The 18,479-nt window shown below is 38.3% G+C and overlaps 1 protein-coding gene across 1 annotated transcript in view; it reads left to right on the forward strand.

Annotated features, from left to right (window-relative positions):
• The window catches only part of szt2 (SZT2 subunit of KICSTOR complex), a 480,200-nt gene that overhangs the window by 262,530 nt on the left and 199,191 nt on the right, over positions 1-18,479 (forward strand). The window contains 3 exon segments of the mRNA XM_080032888.1: positions 7,805-7,923; positions 9,107-9,271; positions 12,207-12,291. Of these exon segments, the coding sequence (XP_079889014.1) occupies positions 7,805-7,923; positions 9,107-9,271; positions 12,207-12,291 (369 nt within the window).

The raw sequence follows: 18,479 nt of genomic DNA on the forward strand, positions 1-18,479 counted from the left end.
GTCTAAATAAAGTACAATATTCAATATATAACACCGTGTTTAAAGTTCCTACTTTATCAGAGCCCCCTCATCATTAAGTGTGATGCCGATCTCCGCTAAACTATAAACCCTTTCTAATATTGTATCAGAAAATCCTTCTCCCGTGTTCACGGAAGGTTTCAATTCACAAGTTATTGCTTATAAGTTATACGTAACTTAGTTTGTAAACCACCCTTCTAGTAAAATAGAACAGATATACTATTTTCAGAATTTAAACATCCTTGTTTAAACCTGGGAAGGTATTATAACCTATTCTTTTATTTTTAAAGATTAGGTGTATCAACATATTCTCTCCTTACAGAGAGGTTAGTTGTATGAGGTTGTGTGTGTTTTAAATCAGTAATGTGCCGTTGTGTGGAATCAAAATGTACTTACCTCCCCGAGGACGAAACCATCTCTTTGAAGAAAAAACCCTAAACCTAAAGTCCTTCTTTTCCAGTTATAAACTAATTCACAACTGAGGCTTTACAACATTTAAGGGATTTTATTTACAAAATACAAGAGAGTATAGGTATAATACATAAAATGGACAATAAAGGAAAAGAAAAGAGGTTGTATGCCTATAACTCATTCAATAGAGTTATTTTGACTTGGTTCTCGTTTCTAAATTTGTTGTAGCTCGTGAAATAATACCCAGACATATTCATGCATGCCTGTAAGTATCATCTTAAGCGCTACGAAATCTTCATAAATTACAAGGACTTATACCGGTATTAGTTATGGACCTATAAAGAAAGGTATACCCCCTAAATAGAGCATTTCCCATGAATACCAGATACTTCCAAGTAATTTTGTCCGATTTCCTAATTCTAATAATTCTTGATCAAGTCATTCTTAGGGTGTATTCACACATGCCGTGTTTAGTTCGGTTGAAACGAACTCAGGTGCACTTCTGCCTTCGGTGCACATCTTTCAGGCAGGTGTGAATACAGCAATCGCACTCGGGGGCGGACCAAACAAGCGGACCGAGACCCAGCTGAAGAGGTGGTCTCGATGCGCTTCAAAACGAACTCTGCTGCAGTTCGTTTGTGGTGTGAATTTGGCCGGACTCGATCTGACCCAAATGCAGGAGGCACTGCGCCTTTGATTTATTTTCTTTTCTTTTTTTTCTTTAATCGCCATCAGCTTCACATTATGGGAAAGTGTTGTTGTCGCCGTTGTTAGGAAGATTACTTGTGGTTTGACCGGGAGCCCCGAGCGAAAATATTACAGTTGATAATGACGCGTACACATGCTGATGTGTTCAGTGATCAGATGGAGAGGGGAGCGTCTCCCGCACAGTGCCAACAGGTTCACGCTGCGCTTTGCATGAAGTGTGTGTTTTTATCTTTCTTCCCAACGTGACCGTCAATACTGTCCCTGTGTCAGTTTGGAACTGAACTGCGCCGAACTGACACCCAGCTGATACACTGCTTAATCAGCTGAGTGTCAGCTTGAGCCTATTCTTCTCTCGAGCCGCGCGTCCAACAGCAAAAATACAGTAGGCCATACATTATGTTTCACATCGTAGGCTACAAGCCACATAACGTGGCATTGACATAGGGCTACATATTATAACCATATGAAACAACAATAATTTGATTTTCTTCTTCTTTATTTATAGGCTAGATGTAGGCCTTTTTATTATTTTTAACCCTGTATTATATCAATGATATATTTCGCAGTTTTTACTTCGTTCTTCCTGCTTCTCTCCACCCCAGAATGTCTGTCCAATGAATGAATGACCTCAGATCACGTGTGGTTTTGCTTCGTAATGCTGGTTCACTTGCAAAAGGGGCAATATGAAAGTGGACCACACCAAACAAAAAAAATCTAAACTCTATTTGGTCTGGACCAAAGCAAGTGAACTAACGGACTTTCCATGTGTGAATACACCCTTAGTGTCAAGAGGTTCAAAGATGTGTTTTTAAAAGACTTTGCCTCTAAGTACTTCGAAGTCCAAAATCTTTCAGAGTAGTTTGGACTCACAAAGTTTTTCTAAGTTTTTCTTCTGCCTCCATGGTGAAGACAGATAGAGTGTGCTGGAACAGAGAGTGACAAACTATAGGAGTATATAGTAGTGCCTAGTAAGCCCGCAGAAAGCGGCCCCAAAGCGCCTTGTCCTGCTTCAAACAGGCTCTTATATAGTGAACTGAAAACCAATGAGACTTCGAGAGAAGGAGGAGTGAAAAAGGCACAGCTGTGTGGGGGAACCCCGGTAGCACCCTCCCTCTACTCCTTACTACTGTATGGCCATATAAGGTCCTTCCCCCTATTACTTCCTGTGACCCTATGGTCCTCCCCCTTCCTCTGGTCAACTTTAACCTGATGAGCCTTCCATTCTATTCTGTTTCATTAAACATTTCCTACTTTTACTTATGACAAAAAGAAATACAAATGTCACAATATATGCACAAGTAAAAAGTTACATCATGTTCAATTATCACTTCAGGGGAGATGACACCTGTTACTCTCAGTTAGTAATGAGTTACTCCAGGTGAGCATGCAAGGTGCTCTCCGCTTCGAAAGAAAAGTAAAGAAGAAGCAAGGCTTACGTACTTCAGGCACATTCGCTCCGAGCCAACAACAGTTAAGAAGCCTTAACTATGGAATATGGGGATGAGATTCAAAAACCGACCGGTGTAACGTTCCGTTAATTATTCAAGGACACGGAGTGAGCATTACGCGGTTGGATATACAACTACTAAGCCTACTGCTTTGGTGAGTTAGTTATATGTATTTAAATTGTAGGACAATCATTATATATTATTTGCTGCCCTTCTTATTTTAAATGGTGACTTAGGCTATTTTTTTTTTGTTACAACTACAGCACATGCTTTTTTTCTCTTTTTTTCTCCCCACCGCAGCCCTACTCGATCGGTTTAAATTGTGGCCCGTCTATTTAATTACTTTCAGTGAGGAAAAGGTGTTTTAAACTTTAAAAATCCTTATTATCATATGGCAACTGTGACTGTTTGACAATAAGCATTGAGCGCTTTATTGAGGTGAACCATTATTCTGCAGACAGATGCATTGCGTTCTAAAAATAGAAAAAAGTTTAACGAGGAATCGATTGATCCTCAAGGAATGCAAGCGATCACTCGAGTAGTGAAAACACTACTCGTGCCCATCCCTAGTAGCTACTATTGCACTAAATGGTACACTTGAATACGTTATGCAAATATGCAACTTTATTGAAATGTTGATAAATGGGAGCTTCCTCAAGCAGCCATCTCTTTCCCGACAATCCCCTCTGTGCACAAACTCTTACATATGGTAATTAAACATTATAACACCTGCGGCTTATAGTCCAGTGCGGTTTATAGTGCGGAAAATACGGTACATAGTTTTTTGTGATGTGATTCGTGTCAGGTTGCTCTATAGCAGTTTTTAACAAGAAATTAAGACCAGAAAAGTAGTATAATAGGAGATCTTTAATGTGTGTTTTTTTTTTTTATTCAAGTCTGAGTCCATGACAACACCAAGATTTCTAGCTTGGTGTGTGGTTTCTAACATAACAGATTTAAGCTGTGCGCTGACTTTTAATTGTTCATCTTTGGCACCAAAGACAATTACTTCAGTTTTGTCTTTGTTTAATTGAAGAAAAGGTTGGCACATCCAATCATTGATTTGTTCAATGCACTTACTCAGTGCTTGTATTGGACTATAGTCTCCTGTTGATATGGTTATGTAAATGTGTGTGTCTTCTGCATAATTATGGTAGCACAACCTGTTCTTATTCATAATCTGAGCTAGTGGGAGCATGTATATATTAAACAATAGAGGCCCAAGAATATAACCTTGGGGGACCCCGCATTCAATATTTGTTTGCTCAGATGTGAAATTGCCTATTGACACATAGTAGTCTCTGTCCTTTAAGTAGAATTCAAACAAAAATGTGGCATATTCATTGCAGGCATGTTCAGCACTACTGGCACAGGAGGGTTTGTTAACCTGTCAACAGTAGCAAACAGGGCCCGTGCATTGTTGTTGTTTTTGGTGATGATGTCAGAAAAGACAGACTGCCTTGCACTTTTCAGCTCTGAGTTAAAAGTGCAAAGTTTGTCTTTGAAGATGTCATAATGAACCTGGAGATTTGTTTTTCGCCACCTGCGTTCTGCTTTACGGCACTCTCTTTTTTCTAGTCTGACCTGCGGGGCATTTCTCCATGGAGATTTCTTCTCACCAGAGACAACCTTCATTTTAGTGGGTGCAATAGCGTCTATAACGCTTGTAATTTTGCCGTTAAAGTTGTCTAAAAGCTCATTAACTGAGTTACAGGGGGTAGGGGGTATTGAAGAAAATGCTTGAATAAATGTTTCACTGGTATTTTCTGTAATATACAGTTTTTTGATTACTTTTGATTGATCATTTGTTTGCACAGAAATTGTACTCTCAAAAAATAAACAGGAATGATCGGATACACACACACCAGACACTGTTACTTTAGATATGTCCAGGCCCCTGCAGGATTTAACCTTGTCCTGTTTCTTGAGATAAACTTTGAGAAACAGGGCCCGGCTTATCCTGTGAGTCAAAGGCGGTAACTGTGTAGCCACGGCCCGGTTCATATCAACAAGTGCTTTTATTCCGTAAACAAGCAGGCTCATCAGGCTCGTCAGGCTTGCGAGGCTGTTGATGACGTCGCGGTGGGAGAGGAGGGGGTGTGCGTGGAGGGGTGGAGTACCGGGCGCTGTGGCTAACATTGAGGAGTTGCTGGGGACGTTGGGGGCGGGGGGTACATACGATTTCCATGAACCCCAGGCCAGGAGAGGATGGAGAAAGGGTGATTGTATTTTCTCTGTTTTGCTCTGTTGATAGTTTGCAGACACTAAACTGTTTTCACTTTAATTTGACAGTCCTAAGACCTTTCTACTAATGCTTAGTTGAACATCGACTGATAGTTTGTTGAGAATCAACTGATAGTCAACTATTTTCTCTGTTTTGCTCTGTTAATAGTGTGTAGACACTAAACCGTTTTCACTTTAATTTGACAGTCCCAAGACCTGTCTACTTATGCTAAGTTGAATATTGACTGATAGTTTGTCGACAGTCATATGACAATCAACAGGTAACAGCAACAGGGTGCCTATTGATTGATAAAACATTCTCATCTTTATTTTACAATGAACATATATGATCAACAGAGGGTTGAATGTTCATTCATTAGATGTGTTCCTTGTGAGTGGGGGAAAGTTGATCCATATGAAACGTAAGTTGAGAATTGGTTAATAACAGCAGTTGATAGTCAACTGATAGTTGAATATTTGTAAAGAACATGTAATAAAAAGTACAATGTCTGTTGCAGACTGTATTTGTAAAAATAAATTAACTAAATAAAATGATCGTATAGTTAACTAACACTTAGTTGAATGCATGATACATATTTGATGACAAGCTTTGTTGAGTATCAACTAACTCACTGTTGAATATCAACTAACCATCTACTAATAATGCAACTAATAGTTAACTGACAGTTAGTTGAATGCATGCTACGTGTACAAAACAACATCTACTAAAAATGCAACTTATAGTTAACTGACAGTTGAATGCATTCTAAATATGTATCAACAAATTTTGGCCAGGCCTTGCTCGAAAAAGAGGTAATTTGACCTCAAGCAATTTGCCTGGTTAAATAAAGGTTAAAAAAAAAAAAAGAAAAAAAAAAAAACTTACTCACTGTTGAATATCAACTAAACATCTACTAATAGTGCAACTTATAGTTAACAGACAGTTAGTTGAATCCTTGTTTTTTATCTGTTGAACAAGCTCTGTTGAATATCAACTAATCATCTACTAATAGTGCAACTTATAGTTAAATTACAGTTAGTTGAATTCACGTTACTTATCTGTTGAGATATGTAAACTCATTCACTGTTGACATGCAACTGCGTATCAACTGATGGCTTGTTGAGTGTCAACAGTGGACTATCGAACTAAAGTGTTGTAACACTTTATAATAACTATCCGTTGTAACTCGTTAATAGATCATTAGTAAACTCTTAATTAATGATTTATTAATGATTTGGTAAGTGTTTGTTAGCAGTTTGTTAAGGATTTATAACAATGCCTTACAGACAGTTAATAGACCATTAATACACTTTTAGTTAATTGGTTATAAATGACTTGTTAAATGACAGTTAACCGTTTGTTAAGGATTTATAACTGTGCTTTATAGCATCGCAAAGGGCCATTAGGACGGATAATCCATGACATTGCCGTAATGTATCGACATTAAATGTCCCTCTGAAATTCTGTTTATCCAGTGTTTACCACAAAAAGTTCCCAAACCTCATGGGTTTGTATGTTGTTGTATACTTTTGTATACTACTGTTATGCCATGTGATGGCTCAGTATGTGTGTTTCTATAGATTAAACACAATGTTAAACATTTCATCTGTGGTGTTTCTTTGGTAAAAAACAGTACACAGAACAGCCTATGGGTGGAACAAGGTTGAGGTACAAAAATTTGATATTTTATTTATCATGTCAAATTTCTGTACCTTGAACTTGTTTCACCCATGTGCAGTTTTACAAAGTTTCACTGGTATTAGTAGAAGGTTAACAATCTATTAACAACTGATCTGTAAAGTGTGAGTTAAAATATTAGTTAAAGGCCTACTTCACCGGTGGGAATATGAAGGTGTATTGAATTCTGAGATCCTATGTAGTATAACTGTGCAATTTGTTTTAAAATTGGTTCTTCCTAGCCTGAGAAAAGGCAGAAAGAGTGTTTTTTTAACCCTATATTTCTCTTTCTCGTGACATCACAGAAAGAGAAATATAGGGTTAAAAAAAACTTACTTTGTAAATATTACTGTGATGTCTTTTACTGTGACATCACAGTAATATTTACAAAGTACGTTTTTTTTAACCAGTTTATATTACATACAGAGATATGATTTAGTCACGAGAAAGAGAAATATAGGGTTAAAAAAACACTCTTTCTGCCTTTTCTCAGGCTAGGATGAACCAATTCCAATTTTTTTTGCACATTTATACTACATAGGATCTCAGAATTCAATACACCTTCATATTCCCACCGGTGAAGTAGGCCTTTAAGTATTAGCTAATAGTTTATATATGTTATTGGGACGTTATTCTAAAGTTGCAACTATTCCTCATTTACAAACAATTAATAAATGAGGAATAGTTGCAACTTTAGAATAACGTCCCGATAACACACATAAACTATTAACTGATACTTAATAAGTCATTAGTAAGTAATTCACTACCAGCTTGAAAATTATCTATCGGCTATCTATAAAGCACAGTTATAAATCCTTAACAAATGGTTAACTGTCATTTAACAAGTCATTTATAACCAATTAACTAAAAGTTTATTAATGGTCTATTAACTGTCTGTAAGGCATTGTTATAAATCCTTAACAAACTGCTAACAAACACTTAACAAATCATTAATAAATCATTAATTAAGAGTTTACTAATGATCTATTAACGAGTTACAACGGATAGTTATTATAAAGTGTTACCGATAGTTCTTACAGACGTTGCTATAACGAACAAGAAGATGTAGAACTGCATCTTAATGGAAGAGCTGATGAAACTGTTGATCTTACAAGCTCTCTCCGTGTATAGCATCTGCTTGTGACTTCCTGTCACCTAACTAGCAGCCCTCCCTTAGATAGAGCATACTCTTTTAAAGGTACAGGCACCTATGCCACACACATTACAAAAAACACACTTTCAATGCTAGGGGCAGAACAGTTATTAAATGTTTCCTAACATTGCCAGAATGCGAATTATATGGAGTTGTTTTGTCCAGGTCCAGAGATCACAGATGAGCTGGTCAAGGTGCTGCGCAAGCGCCTCGATGAGACCACTTTGGACATCATTACTGTAATGCTTGTCAGGAACTGCAAGTTGACACCAGCTGATGTGGAGGTAAATTGCTGTCTGATGCTTGGTTAGGAATAAACTAATGCTTATTTAAGATGTACTAAGTATAACGGTTAGTTCATGCTTAGGTAACGCTTATTAAGCACTAAAATAGCAGTTACTAACAGTAAATTAATGCTTTGTTAACAGTTAAGCATTAAGTAAGCATTAAATTACAGTTAATTAATTTACCCTTATTATAAAGTGTGATCCATTTTTTGTTTCTTTATGAAGGCTTTTTTTTTTTTTTTAATGGGGTGTCCCAAGGCCCGCAACCGAACCGGGTTCAAATCCCGCCCGGGTCAGTTCTCTGCATGTCTTCCCCTCGTTGCCCCATTTCAACTCTCTCTCGTCAAATCTATCTAATAAAGCAAAAATGCCATACAAAATTATCTTCAAAAATTAAATAATAATAACTGCTCCACCAGACAGATCACCGTTTATGGTTTCACTTTCGATTCAGGTCGTGTATAAGCCCGTGAGACCCAGCTGAGCTGAGGCGCTGAATATGTTTAAAAGACTATAAAACTATAATATCCAAAGTTTGTTAACCTGATCGTCTGCACCAACCGGGTAATTTGGTTATTGGGAAAGGGGTATTAAAGTGTGTTTTTGTGCTTCACCGTTGAAACATTGTATTTACAGTATATGTTGTTTTTTATTCACATGTTATCAACATTGACAACATATAGTACCAATTAACTGCTAATTAGTGTATATTAAAGGATGTATTAACCTGTTCCAGCTTTAGATCCCGTACCTGCAAAATGTATGACAAGCAGCATAGTCACTGCTAATAAATGAACAATAAAGCTGTTCATACCTTCATGAAGCAACAAAAAATGCTTAGTAAAGGTTTAACAATGACATAATAGGTAAATTGGTAAGACTCAATAAATGTGTTTGTAATGCTTTTATTAACAACTTTAAAAAATTCATAAGACTTTTATTGTGATTAAGCTATCAATACACTTATAAAAGTGGGCTCATACAAGTCTTATTATCTCACAATAAACATGTTATGCTATTATTAACACTTAAATATAGTCGTATTAACAAAAAATAATGTTAATAAGCATTTATTGAGGGTCTTATTCCCTATTAACTAATGCTTATTACAAGGACCTTAATATAAGGCGTTACCAATAATTCTATAAATTCACACTACTGACAATGGTTTTGTGGTCAGTTCATACAGCCATCAAGCTCTCCAGCCACTGAGGTGATGAACTTCAGCCTCCCCCAGTATGGTTTCCCCTGGCTGCCTGCTGTCGCTCATTACCTCAGGCAGAACCTCCTCATCTTCCTGCATGTACCCAAGTACACTGACAGCAACACAGCACACCATTTTAAGGTACAATCCAGACAAACTCTTGTCAGAACATTTAGCATAATGAGTTATGTATAATATGTGTAGCATATGTATCCCTGAAATCCTGGCTATCAAAACATTCCTTTATCTACTGATGAAGGCACAGATAGAACAGGTTGATTGACCTTGGCTTCAAGGAACATTTAGCTTTATTGCATCTTTGTAGTTTTTTCACTAAATATAGGCTATGCTGTTCACATAGTAACTACTCACAGGGCTAGTTTATGGATTACTGTAAGTGTTGAGCTAACCGTTAACGCACAAGAAATCCTAAAATAATTGTCGTGGTGATTTTCGACATATCTATATACTTGTACAGAAATAAGAAGAACTAAAACTCAAATGTGTTTTACGAATTTAATAAATAACACAAAATAGACAGAACACAATGTCATAGAGTAATGATTCCGGACTAGGAGTGGAACAGACCATCTCTCACACCCGGAGGTGGTTCGAGGTCTGCCCCCGATTCAACATACAAGAAGGGTATTTAACCCCCTCTACAGCAGAAGTATGAGCTAAAGATTGGCCTCAGGTTTACAGGATGAATGAATGAACGATGGTCTTGTGGTTTTATTAGCCTCTGACTATTTGTCCAAAGGACAGGAACTGCAGTCTTATTGCCCCCCATAAACATTCCACGTATGCAACTGTTTTCAGAAACCCCCCTAGAGTAGAAAGCACATATTTGACTGATGTAAGATTCAATAGATAGTTACAAATACATTTGCCATCACAAGAATAATTCAACATTTTACATTTTTATCTTTTTGCCTCACTCTCTGGCTGAATACATGTGTGCATTTTTGATAATGTTATGGGCATATGTCGCTCATCCGGGTTAGCTTAGCTCAACCACCGGTAGCTAAGGGGAGCAGTAGCCCACCTCCGCTGGCAGCAAGAAAATAAACTAAACAAATCAATATACGCTCCTATGTGCTTGTTGGGACTTGTTTGTTTATGCATGCACACTGCGCTGTTTCCTACCGGTATGTATTTGATTCTAAAATGACATAACTTGCCAAAAAAAAAAAGCCGATTGAATCCACTCCCAGTGGGTTTGTTTACATCGGTCAACCCCGTGGCTCTGGCCGGGGAGGAGGTCTCGCGATGATTCCAATCAGAAGAGAGAACGCTGCAAACCGGCACCCGCCTCACTGCCGGTGCACGCTCAGAGCGACAAATCGGTGAATGTTTATGTGCCTACAATGGCGGAACAGGTAAAAATCCTTCCCAATGTCTGTTTTGATGGGTTTTATCACACTTACTTATCTGAGATGATGCTAGATAACTTGCTGCTTGAAGACCGCAGTGCATTAATGTGGTGACTTGGGGACAAGGGAAGGGACTGCTAACTGCAGTCAGTGACAGGAAGTCAGCTAAACTGACCATTCTGCTTACTGAACCTTTAATGGGGAGGAAAAGCCAGGGTGTACTTATAGGTTTTGAGCGTTGATTTAAAGGCAGAAATGGAGGGGGCATCACATATGTCAGATGGCAGTTGGTTCCACAAGCGCGGAACAGCTACTGCGAAGTACATTTCTGAGAGTTGTACCAGTGGCATACACTGGACACCAAAAAGAAAGTGATTGTCTACAGTAGCTCAGAAGAGACTGACATCTCAATTCCACTTAATGACACCACTGATGAGAGTTCAGATGGCCATAATGATGATGATGGTGACTTTGTCATTGTGAGATTTGCAGGAAAAACCACCTAAACCTGCTAGGCCTTGTTTAAGAAAATTGACCTTCAATCTTTGTAAAATATTTACTTTATTTACCTTAAAGAGGACCTATTATACTACTTTTCTGGTCTTAATTTCTTGTTTTACACTGCTATAGAGCAACCTGACACGAATCCCATCACAAAAAACTATGTAGATTTTCGGGAAGCTCTTTCTCTTATTTTGGCGATCCAGCACGTCCTGTCAACACTTGAGTGTGTGTGCTTCGGGCATCTCCGCTGCCTCCGCCTGTGCTTCGGCAATCTCCGCTCCCCTCCCCCCTCCTGCAAACCCCACTCCGTTGTGATTGGTTACCTTCCTTCCGGAACACTTTCAGTGGCGGGAAGCGCGAGCATGGACCTATAAGGGCGCGAGGCAGACGCAAACAGGGAAGTAACAGCATTACCATACATGGAAACATCCGCGTGGTGACTTCACGAAGTTACATGCGACGTCACGAAGTTACGGAAGGGTAGACCGCTTTGAACACATGACTTCTCGACTGGCTAGAATAGTGTTTAGTGCTCTGCACAGACACCCCAGACGGTCAGGAGGGAATACGTCGAAATGCATGTAAGGCATGACTATGAATCAGCATAACAACGTTTATAGGTCATAAAAGTCAAAAAGCATCATAGGTCCGCTTTAAATACACCTTAAATGACTAATTGTCTAATGGATTTGTCTTGCATTACAGTTTGAGATATATATCAATTGCGCAATTCACCCCATGGTGTTCTCTCTTGTGGCACAACTTACCCCGCAACCGGGGCAAGTTGTGCCACAAGACAACTTTTTTTCCGAAAGCTATATTTCTTAAACAGTTTATTTCAGATCCAAAGTTAATGTTGCCAGGGCTGCACCACATGAAATATAAATAAATATTTTGGTCGGAGACATTACTGCAAAGGCCTCACTTTAAAGTCACTTTGAGTAAAAAGTGGCACAACTCCCTCCACTCTCCCCTACTTTATTTTTGGATTTTTCATTTGAAAGAACACAAACACACAACTGAAAAAGCGAACACACAAACACACAAAAAAGACTAAATAAACAACTAACATGGCGTACTCTACTTAACAGGTTTCTAAGAACATTTTGAATCATTTAATTCTGAAGTATGAACAAAATGTGGCCTTGTTGTTTGGTTTGAGCTTACATTGACTGAATTTCTCTCTTTGTTTATTGCAGCACTATTTTAATTTGAGCAATGACTTGGCTGACGGTGATATCTATCTCTACAATAAACCTGGAGGCCAGGGGACAGGAGGCAAAGGTAATCACATTTACTTTAATTGCAATGTTTCTAAAGTCATGTCCAGTATGTCACTAAAGTTCTTGTGAATAACTTACAATAACTCTTACATTCAGTCTCCAATATGCACTTTAAACATGGCCAAATAGACACTATTATTAAGAGCTGCTTTGCTTTATTCACATGCTTTTACTGTCTAATCGAACTGTTTGTGTAATTTTCTGTGAGTCTTATGTTTTTCTTTTTCTTATTATGTGATAGACAAGTTATTGAATTGAATTGAATATGAACAGGGCCTTGTGGAGGTTAGGTTAAGAAAGTTATAACTGCAAGAACCAAAAGGATATCAAATAATCAATATCTATATCTTTAATTAACCAGGTAAAACTCACTTTTCCAAGAGTGACCTGGCCAGGAAAGCAGCACTATGATAAATTAAGCCCAACCAACACCTACAGTCGCATACAATTCTCATACACCACATGAAGCATCAAATGAAAATACATTACAAGCTCAGGGACAAGGATACCTAAGTTAAATATGAGTATAGTCAGTAGTGTACCGTGGGGTTTCAGTCAAGGCCATGAAGAACTAGGCAGTTGATCTCTAAGAACCAAGGCGCGCACCACTGTTATTTATCCTACACCAGATTAGGGCTGGGCGATATGGGCTAAAATCAATATCTCGATATTTTTTTACTATATCTCGATACACGATATATATCTCGGTATATTTCAAATCTCCTCGAGAGCACATGCTAAATGCTCAATTTAATTAATTTTTTGCATAACCTCACACCAGTAATATGATTTAAATAGTCCCTGCAAAATGTGTCTGCACTAACGATGCATTAGGCTACATGAAACAACATCTTGTTTATATTCTTTAGTGCTTTCTATTGGAACAATTTTAAACTTGCACATGGCAAAGAGTTTGCACATTGTATTGATTATTCCACATCCTTCACTCCCATACAATGGATCCAGCATTATTTTATTTGGAAACATTTTTTTTCCATTTTCTGTTAATCTGTAAACTGGAAACACTAATTATGACTCATTACAACCACTTACTAATTGTTTATCACCGGCCACACTTTAAATGCAGAACAGGTTTTGCTCCATAATAGTAGTAGGGATGTACGCTTATTTTTTTAGGTGGTAGCACTGGTGCTAGCAAGCAAAAAAATTCAGTAGCACAAAAATAAATTTGGTAGCACACAAAGTATGATCGAAAACTTGCATAACCTTAACCCTTGCATTTCACTGTAATTACCTTTGAGCAGAGGTGGGTCGTAACGCGCTACATTTACTCCGTTACAAATACTTGAGTAACTTTTTGAATAAATTGTAATTTTAGGAGTAGTTTTATTGCAACATACTTTTACTTTTACTTGAGTAAATATTTGAAGAAAGAACTGTACTTTTACGCCGTTCCATTTGGCTACGTGACGGTCGTTACCTTATTTTTTTATATATTTTATTTATTACATGCGAGATCTATTTCTCTCATGATTTCTCTCCCCGGGGACGTCTTCAACCAACATCTCTATCACGTGACTATTTCAACCAATAAAAACCACATTACAAAAGCTTGCCAATCAAATGCAGCCACTTCAGTCACATGACAAGTGTTGTCATGTTGTCATAGGGCTCAACCATGGGCTCAACAATGTCTGCGGACTTTTTTAAAGGCTGCGGTTCCGCACCGATGTTGTGTCCGTGGCCGTGCCATGTAGGTTAAACGCATATTTTACCGACTATCTGGGTGAGTCGAGAAAATGGAAGAAACCGCTGATCTCCCTGTAGCCTACTCACTTCGCATGCCCCAGTCTGGCTGTGTGAGAGTCTGAGAGTAGTCTCTTTGTTCAGCCACTCTGTAGTTTCATACGTTAAGTGAGTGTGCCAGCAGGTTTTGATGTGTAACGAAGTTTAATTTTGTGTTTTATATTTTTGGGGCTAAACACAACCTAGATAATTTTCTCAGGGCCAGTGACATATTGTAGGAATTTGTTTTAAAATGTGTATGTGCAAAACAATTGCAACAGTGTTATAAGTGTATTGGTTTTAATTAATATAATTTTGGACAAGCCTAATTTATTATCATTTTAGTTGAAGGGTGATGTATTTAATTTGGCAGATAATTAATTTATTATTGTTTGAGTTCAAGGGTTATTCATTTGATTTCTAAATACCTTATTTATTGTTTTATTTAAAATTATGTTATTTAACATATCTTTATTTGAACATTGCTGTTTTATATTATGTTTGTGTCTATTCTGTACCGTTTGTGTTGCTCTGTATATTTCAAAAATAAATCTGGAGTAATTCAGTAGGCCTACTTGTACTCTTGAGTACTTGAGTAGTCTTTTCACTGCATACTTTTTTACTCTTACTCGAGTAATATTTTTTTTGAGTACTTTTACTTCTACTTGAGTAATTATAATCTTAAAGTAACTTACTTTTACTTGAGTACATTTTTTGGCTACTCTGCCCACCTCTGCCTTTGAGCCTGTCATCTTGGTCTCATTTGAGATTCTCAATTAATATTATATCCTAGTGTGTGCAGTAATAATTATAGAAAAATTAATAGGGATGCACTGATTGCAATTTAGACAAAATAATCTAACCTGCCAATTGCATTTTTTTGCTGATTCAGAATTATTTCTCCCCATAAAAATATAAAAATAATATCTATATCTATATATTTTTTGTATATAGATATAATTATTATATTAATAATAATATATTTTTTTAGGAAATGTTCTTCTGTTAATTAAAACCAAACTTTAAAACATTAAACATATCCTATTACATAAATAAGTAAACATATTGGTACAATTTAGGATAAATTAAATAGGTTGTTGTGAATGTGTTGGGAGGAGTTCTTCCCTGGCTTATTTAAAACTTTAACTACTGTTGACTTTTCTCTGCAGCTGAAGAAGTTGATTTTCAAGCTAGAGCACTACAGGGCTGTGAAGCGCTAACTTCCTGTTCTTACCGGCTTCAAAATAAAAGTCAACTCACGTTTGGCTAGTAACAGGCTTTTAACGTGAAGGCGCACAGGAAATGTTCTGTTTGCACACGCGCTAACTTAACTGCGGTAATGTGCCGTCTCCTTCCGGTTATTACCGTTGGTGAAGTTGTTATAAGCTAGAATCGCTGCACAAGCACAGATCCCGAGGACACATATCTTTCACCAGCCAAAGTGGAGGGTGGACTCAATAACTTATTTTCCTAAGACTACATTTAGCCCCATTTGGAGTGTTAATGTAGAGCCCTCTAAGCAGTGTTGTGCAGCGCTCCTCTGTGTTTCACTGGCTGCCCGCAATTAATGCCGTGGTTGTGTGACGTTGGACCAAAAACTCTTGTGAAGTCGGAGTAATCCGCCCCCCGGCGCTCGTTCGCCTTCCTCTCATAAGGACCAGGCTCTATACAGCGGCCGCTTATGCTGTCAAGCGCCCGCCTCCCCCGTTCTTTCGCCTGTGTAGACTTCTTCTCATAAGCATGGACCTACAAAAAAGGTCCATGCTATGAACGACGGCCACCATCGCCGTCATACGCGTCCTCCTCCACCCGCTCATTCGGCTGTCATAATATATAAGATCACAAGAGCCCTCGTCTTTTTTTCTCCCCCTCTCGTTGTTTTCACATGGCGATAAAAGTAAACACACACAGAGCGCACTGCAGACTACGTCACAGGTGCGCGCCCAGGATACTCTGGTTGGAAGGGGGGAGTGAGTGAGTTGCCAATGCATGTGAGGCCGAGAGCCACAGGAAAGAGGAGAGAAGCGAACACCAGCGAGTCTGGCGGCGGCGGTTAAAAAAAACACATTACGTGCCAATTTGTATTCGATGGTCGCGATAGGGTCATTTTATACATCCCGTGGAGAACATCTCGCGATACATCGCATATATTCGATATATCGCCCAGCCCTACACCAGATAGACTACTGCAGCATCACCATCAGATATTTCATGTCACTCTACAGCCGTTTGCAAACGCACAACACAACACCAAAACAAGCTTCCAGTTATTGTAATAAGATTCACCGGATGCTTGCACAACTTCAACGGATTCAACTAGGTATAGTGACAATATTACCAGTGCGCCGCCTTCACTTCAACATCAAAAATGAAACATGCAAGTAGGGCCTTTATGCCAAATATTTTACAACAGCTATTCCAGACAGCATATTAAGAAGTGTAGTTGAGAGTTGGTTCACATAATATGCTTAGAACGCGGCATCAACACTGATCATCAGAGCATCACCTTCTACTGCCCAAGTCGCAGTAATATAGGCTACAATGACCATATCAAACAAAAAAAAAGCTTTTAAAACCCCACAATTTTTTTTTATCTCTTCACTGTCAAAAGTAACACTCACCCATCACTTGTAGGGGAAATCCATCCTCGGAGCCATTAAGGCTGTTAAAATCCGTGATGTGCCATGTTCCCTTACAGGTTTTAAAAAGCAGACACGGCCAGCAAAATAACTTGTTCCGCTCGGTGCTAGCTTTTAGCCAGTCATAGCGTCGTAGTTACAGTCAGTGAAGTGCCGCACAAAACCTTTGCCGGCCTTGTTAATCCCATCGTGTTTAGGTGTAGGTATTCCTCTTGAAATTATATCTAAACTACAGTCAAAACCGAAATTATTCATACCCCTGGCAAATTTTGACTGAAAGTTACTTTTATGAAACCAGCTAGATTTTTCTTGATTGTAAATGACACAGGCTTCTCCCAAAAGATAATAAGACGATGTAGGGGAGAATGGGGTTATATGTCACACGGGTTGGTTGTCACAATCGTTATATCTCGGAACCAGAAGGCGCTGTCTGTGAAATTTTGGTATGTAAATATCCAGAATTGGGATCAGAGGTCACTTACATAGTCTTTGTTGGAGTTAGACTGCTGAATTTGAGGTGAGAGGACTGTTTGTGTAGATTTGTGGTTAGCAAGCTAATTAGTTGTCAGATGGTTGTTGGCCTTGATGCTAGCAAGAAATTCAAGTTGGGGTTGGTCGTCACATTTTTTGGGGGGTTGTTATCCAAAGGCTGCAGCCAGAAAAGGAACCCAATAACGAAAGAAATTTTCAAGCTGTATCCTCACTGGCACCCCAGAGAAGGAGAGAATAGAGCAGGAAAAGGCAGCTAGCATGCAAAAGAAAAAAGGGCAACTAAATCGAAACAACCCAGTGCATCCCAAACTAGACAAGCTGCCAGGGCTACAGTAAGTTATGTAGGCCTATTTGTCAACTTGACAATGCAATTAAACTTTCATATTTAGTTTTGCTTTCTTGCCTTCTTTTTAAGATTATTCCCATTAACCCATTGATGACGGCTGCTGCGTGATGCCACATTGTATCTTCTGCCTGATGCTGCGTAGCGCAGCATTGTTACTTTATCTAATTTTCATGGCGTGCGCAACATAGAATGCACCGTCATTGGTTCAAATACACATGAGGTGGGTTTTGTTGATTTTTTACGACCACGTGACCACCCAAAAGTTGTGTGGTTTGCCGAAAATCACGCCAATAAAAAAATAATAATAATAATAATTTAAAAAAAAATAAGGCGGCTGTGTCGGCGATAGTGCATTACAGAACAGTTAGTGGTGTTCGGAGCGCATAATCTAGGTCTACTGTAGGCTACTGACGAAAATCGCACAACACATTGCATCTATTTATTAACAATATTTATGAATTTAGGCTATATTTTGCTGCTCCAACTCAAATTCAGCCCAGCCAGGCGATAGTTAGGTTTCAGTTTTGTTTTCATCATACAGCCGTTTGGACCAGCTGATCGGCTTCCGACAGCAGGAGTCAGTCTGCGTTCCAGTTGTACTGGGAAGTCGGATTTATGGTGCCAGTGATAACTGAACTAAATAATAAAATAAAGCTATCTTCTCCTTCCTATATCTGTCTATCTTTATCCCTCCACTGCCCACTCAGTCACTACTATCCATGCTAAAAGGAAGCAGGATTATATCCTCATTTAGCACATTATTTTTAAATATTTTACATTATTTATTTATTTATTTTCTCGCCCATCTAATTTTGACGATTTTTAGAAAAATGTGTTGGTTTGTAAGCGCTAAGGGACCATGTTTAAATAAAACATGTGAACCTTACCTTTTAAATGTATTTTATTTAATGTTTCTATGTGCTACGCAGGCTTAGATATTAAGGTTTTGGGAGACTTGACAATTCG

This window comes from Ammodytes marinus (genome assembly GCF_949987685.1).
Source record: "Ammodytes marinus genome assembly, chromosome: 8".
NCBI classification, from domain to species: Eukaryota; Metazoa; Chordata; class Actinopteri; order Uranoscopiformes; family Ammodytidae; genus Ammodytes; species Ammodytes marinus.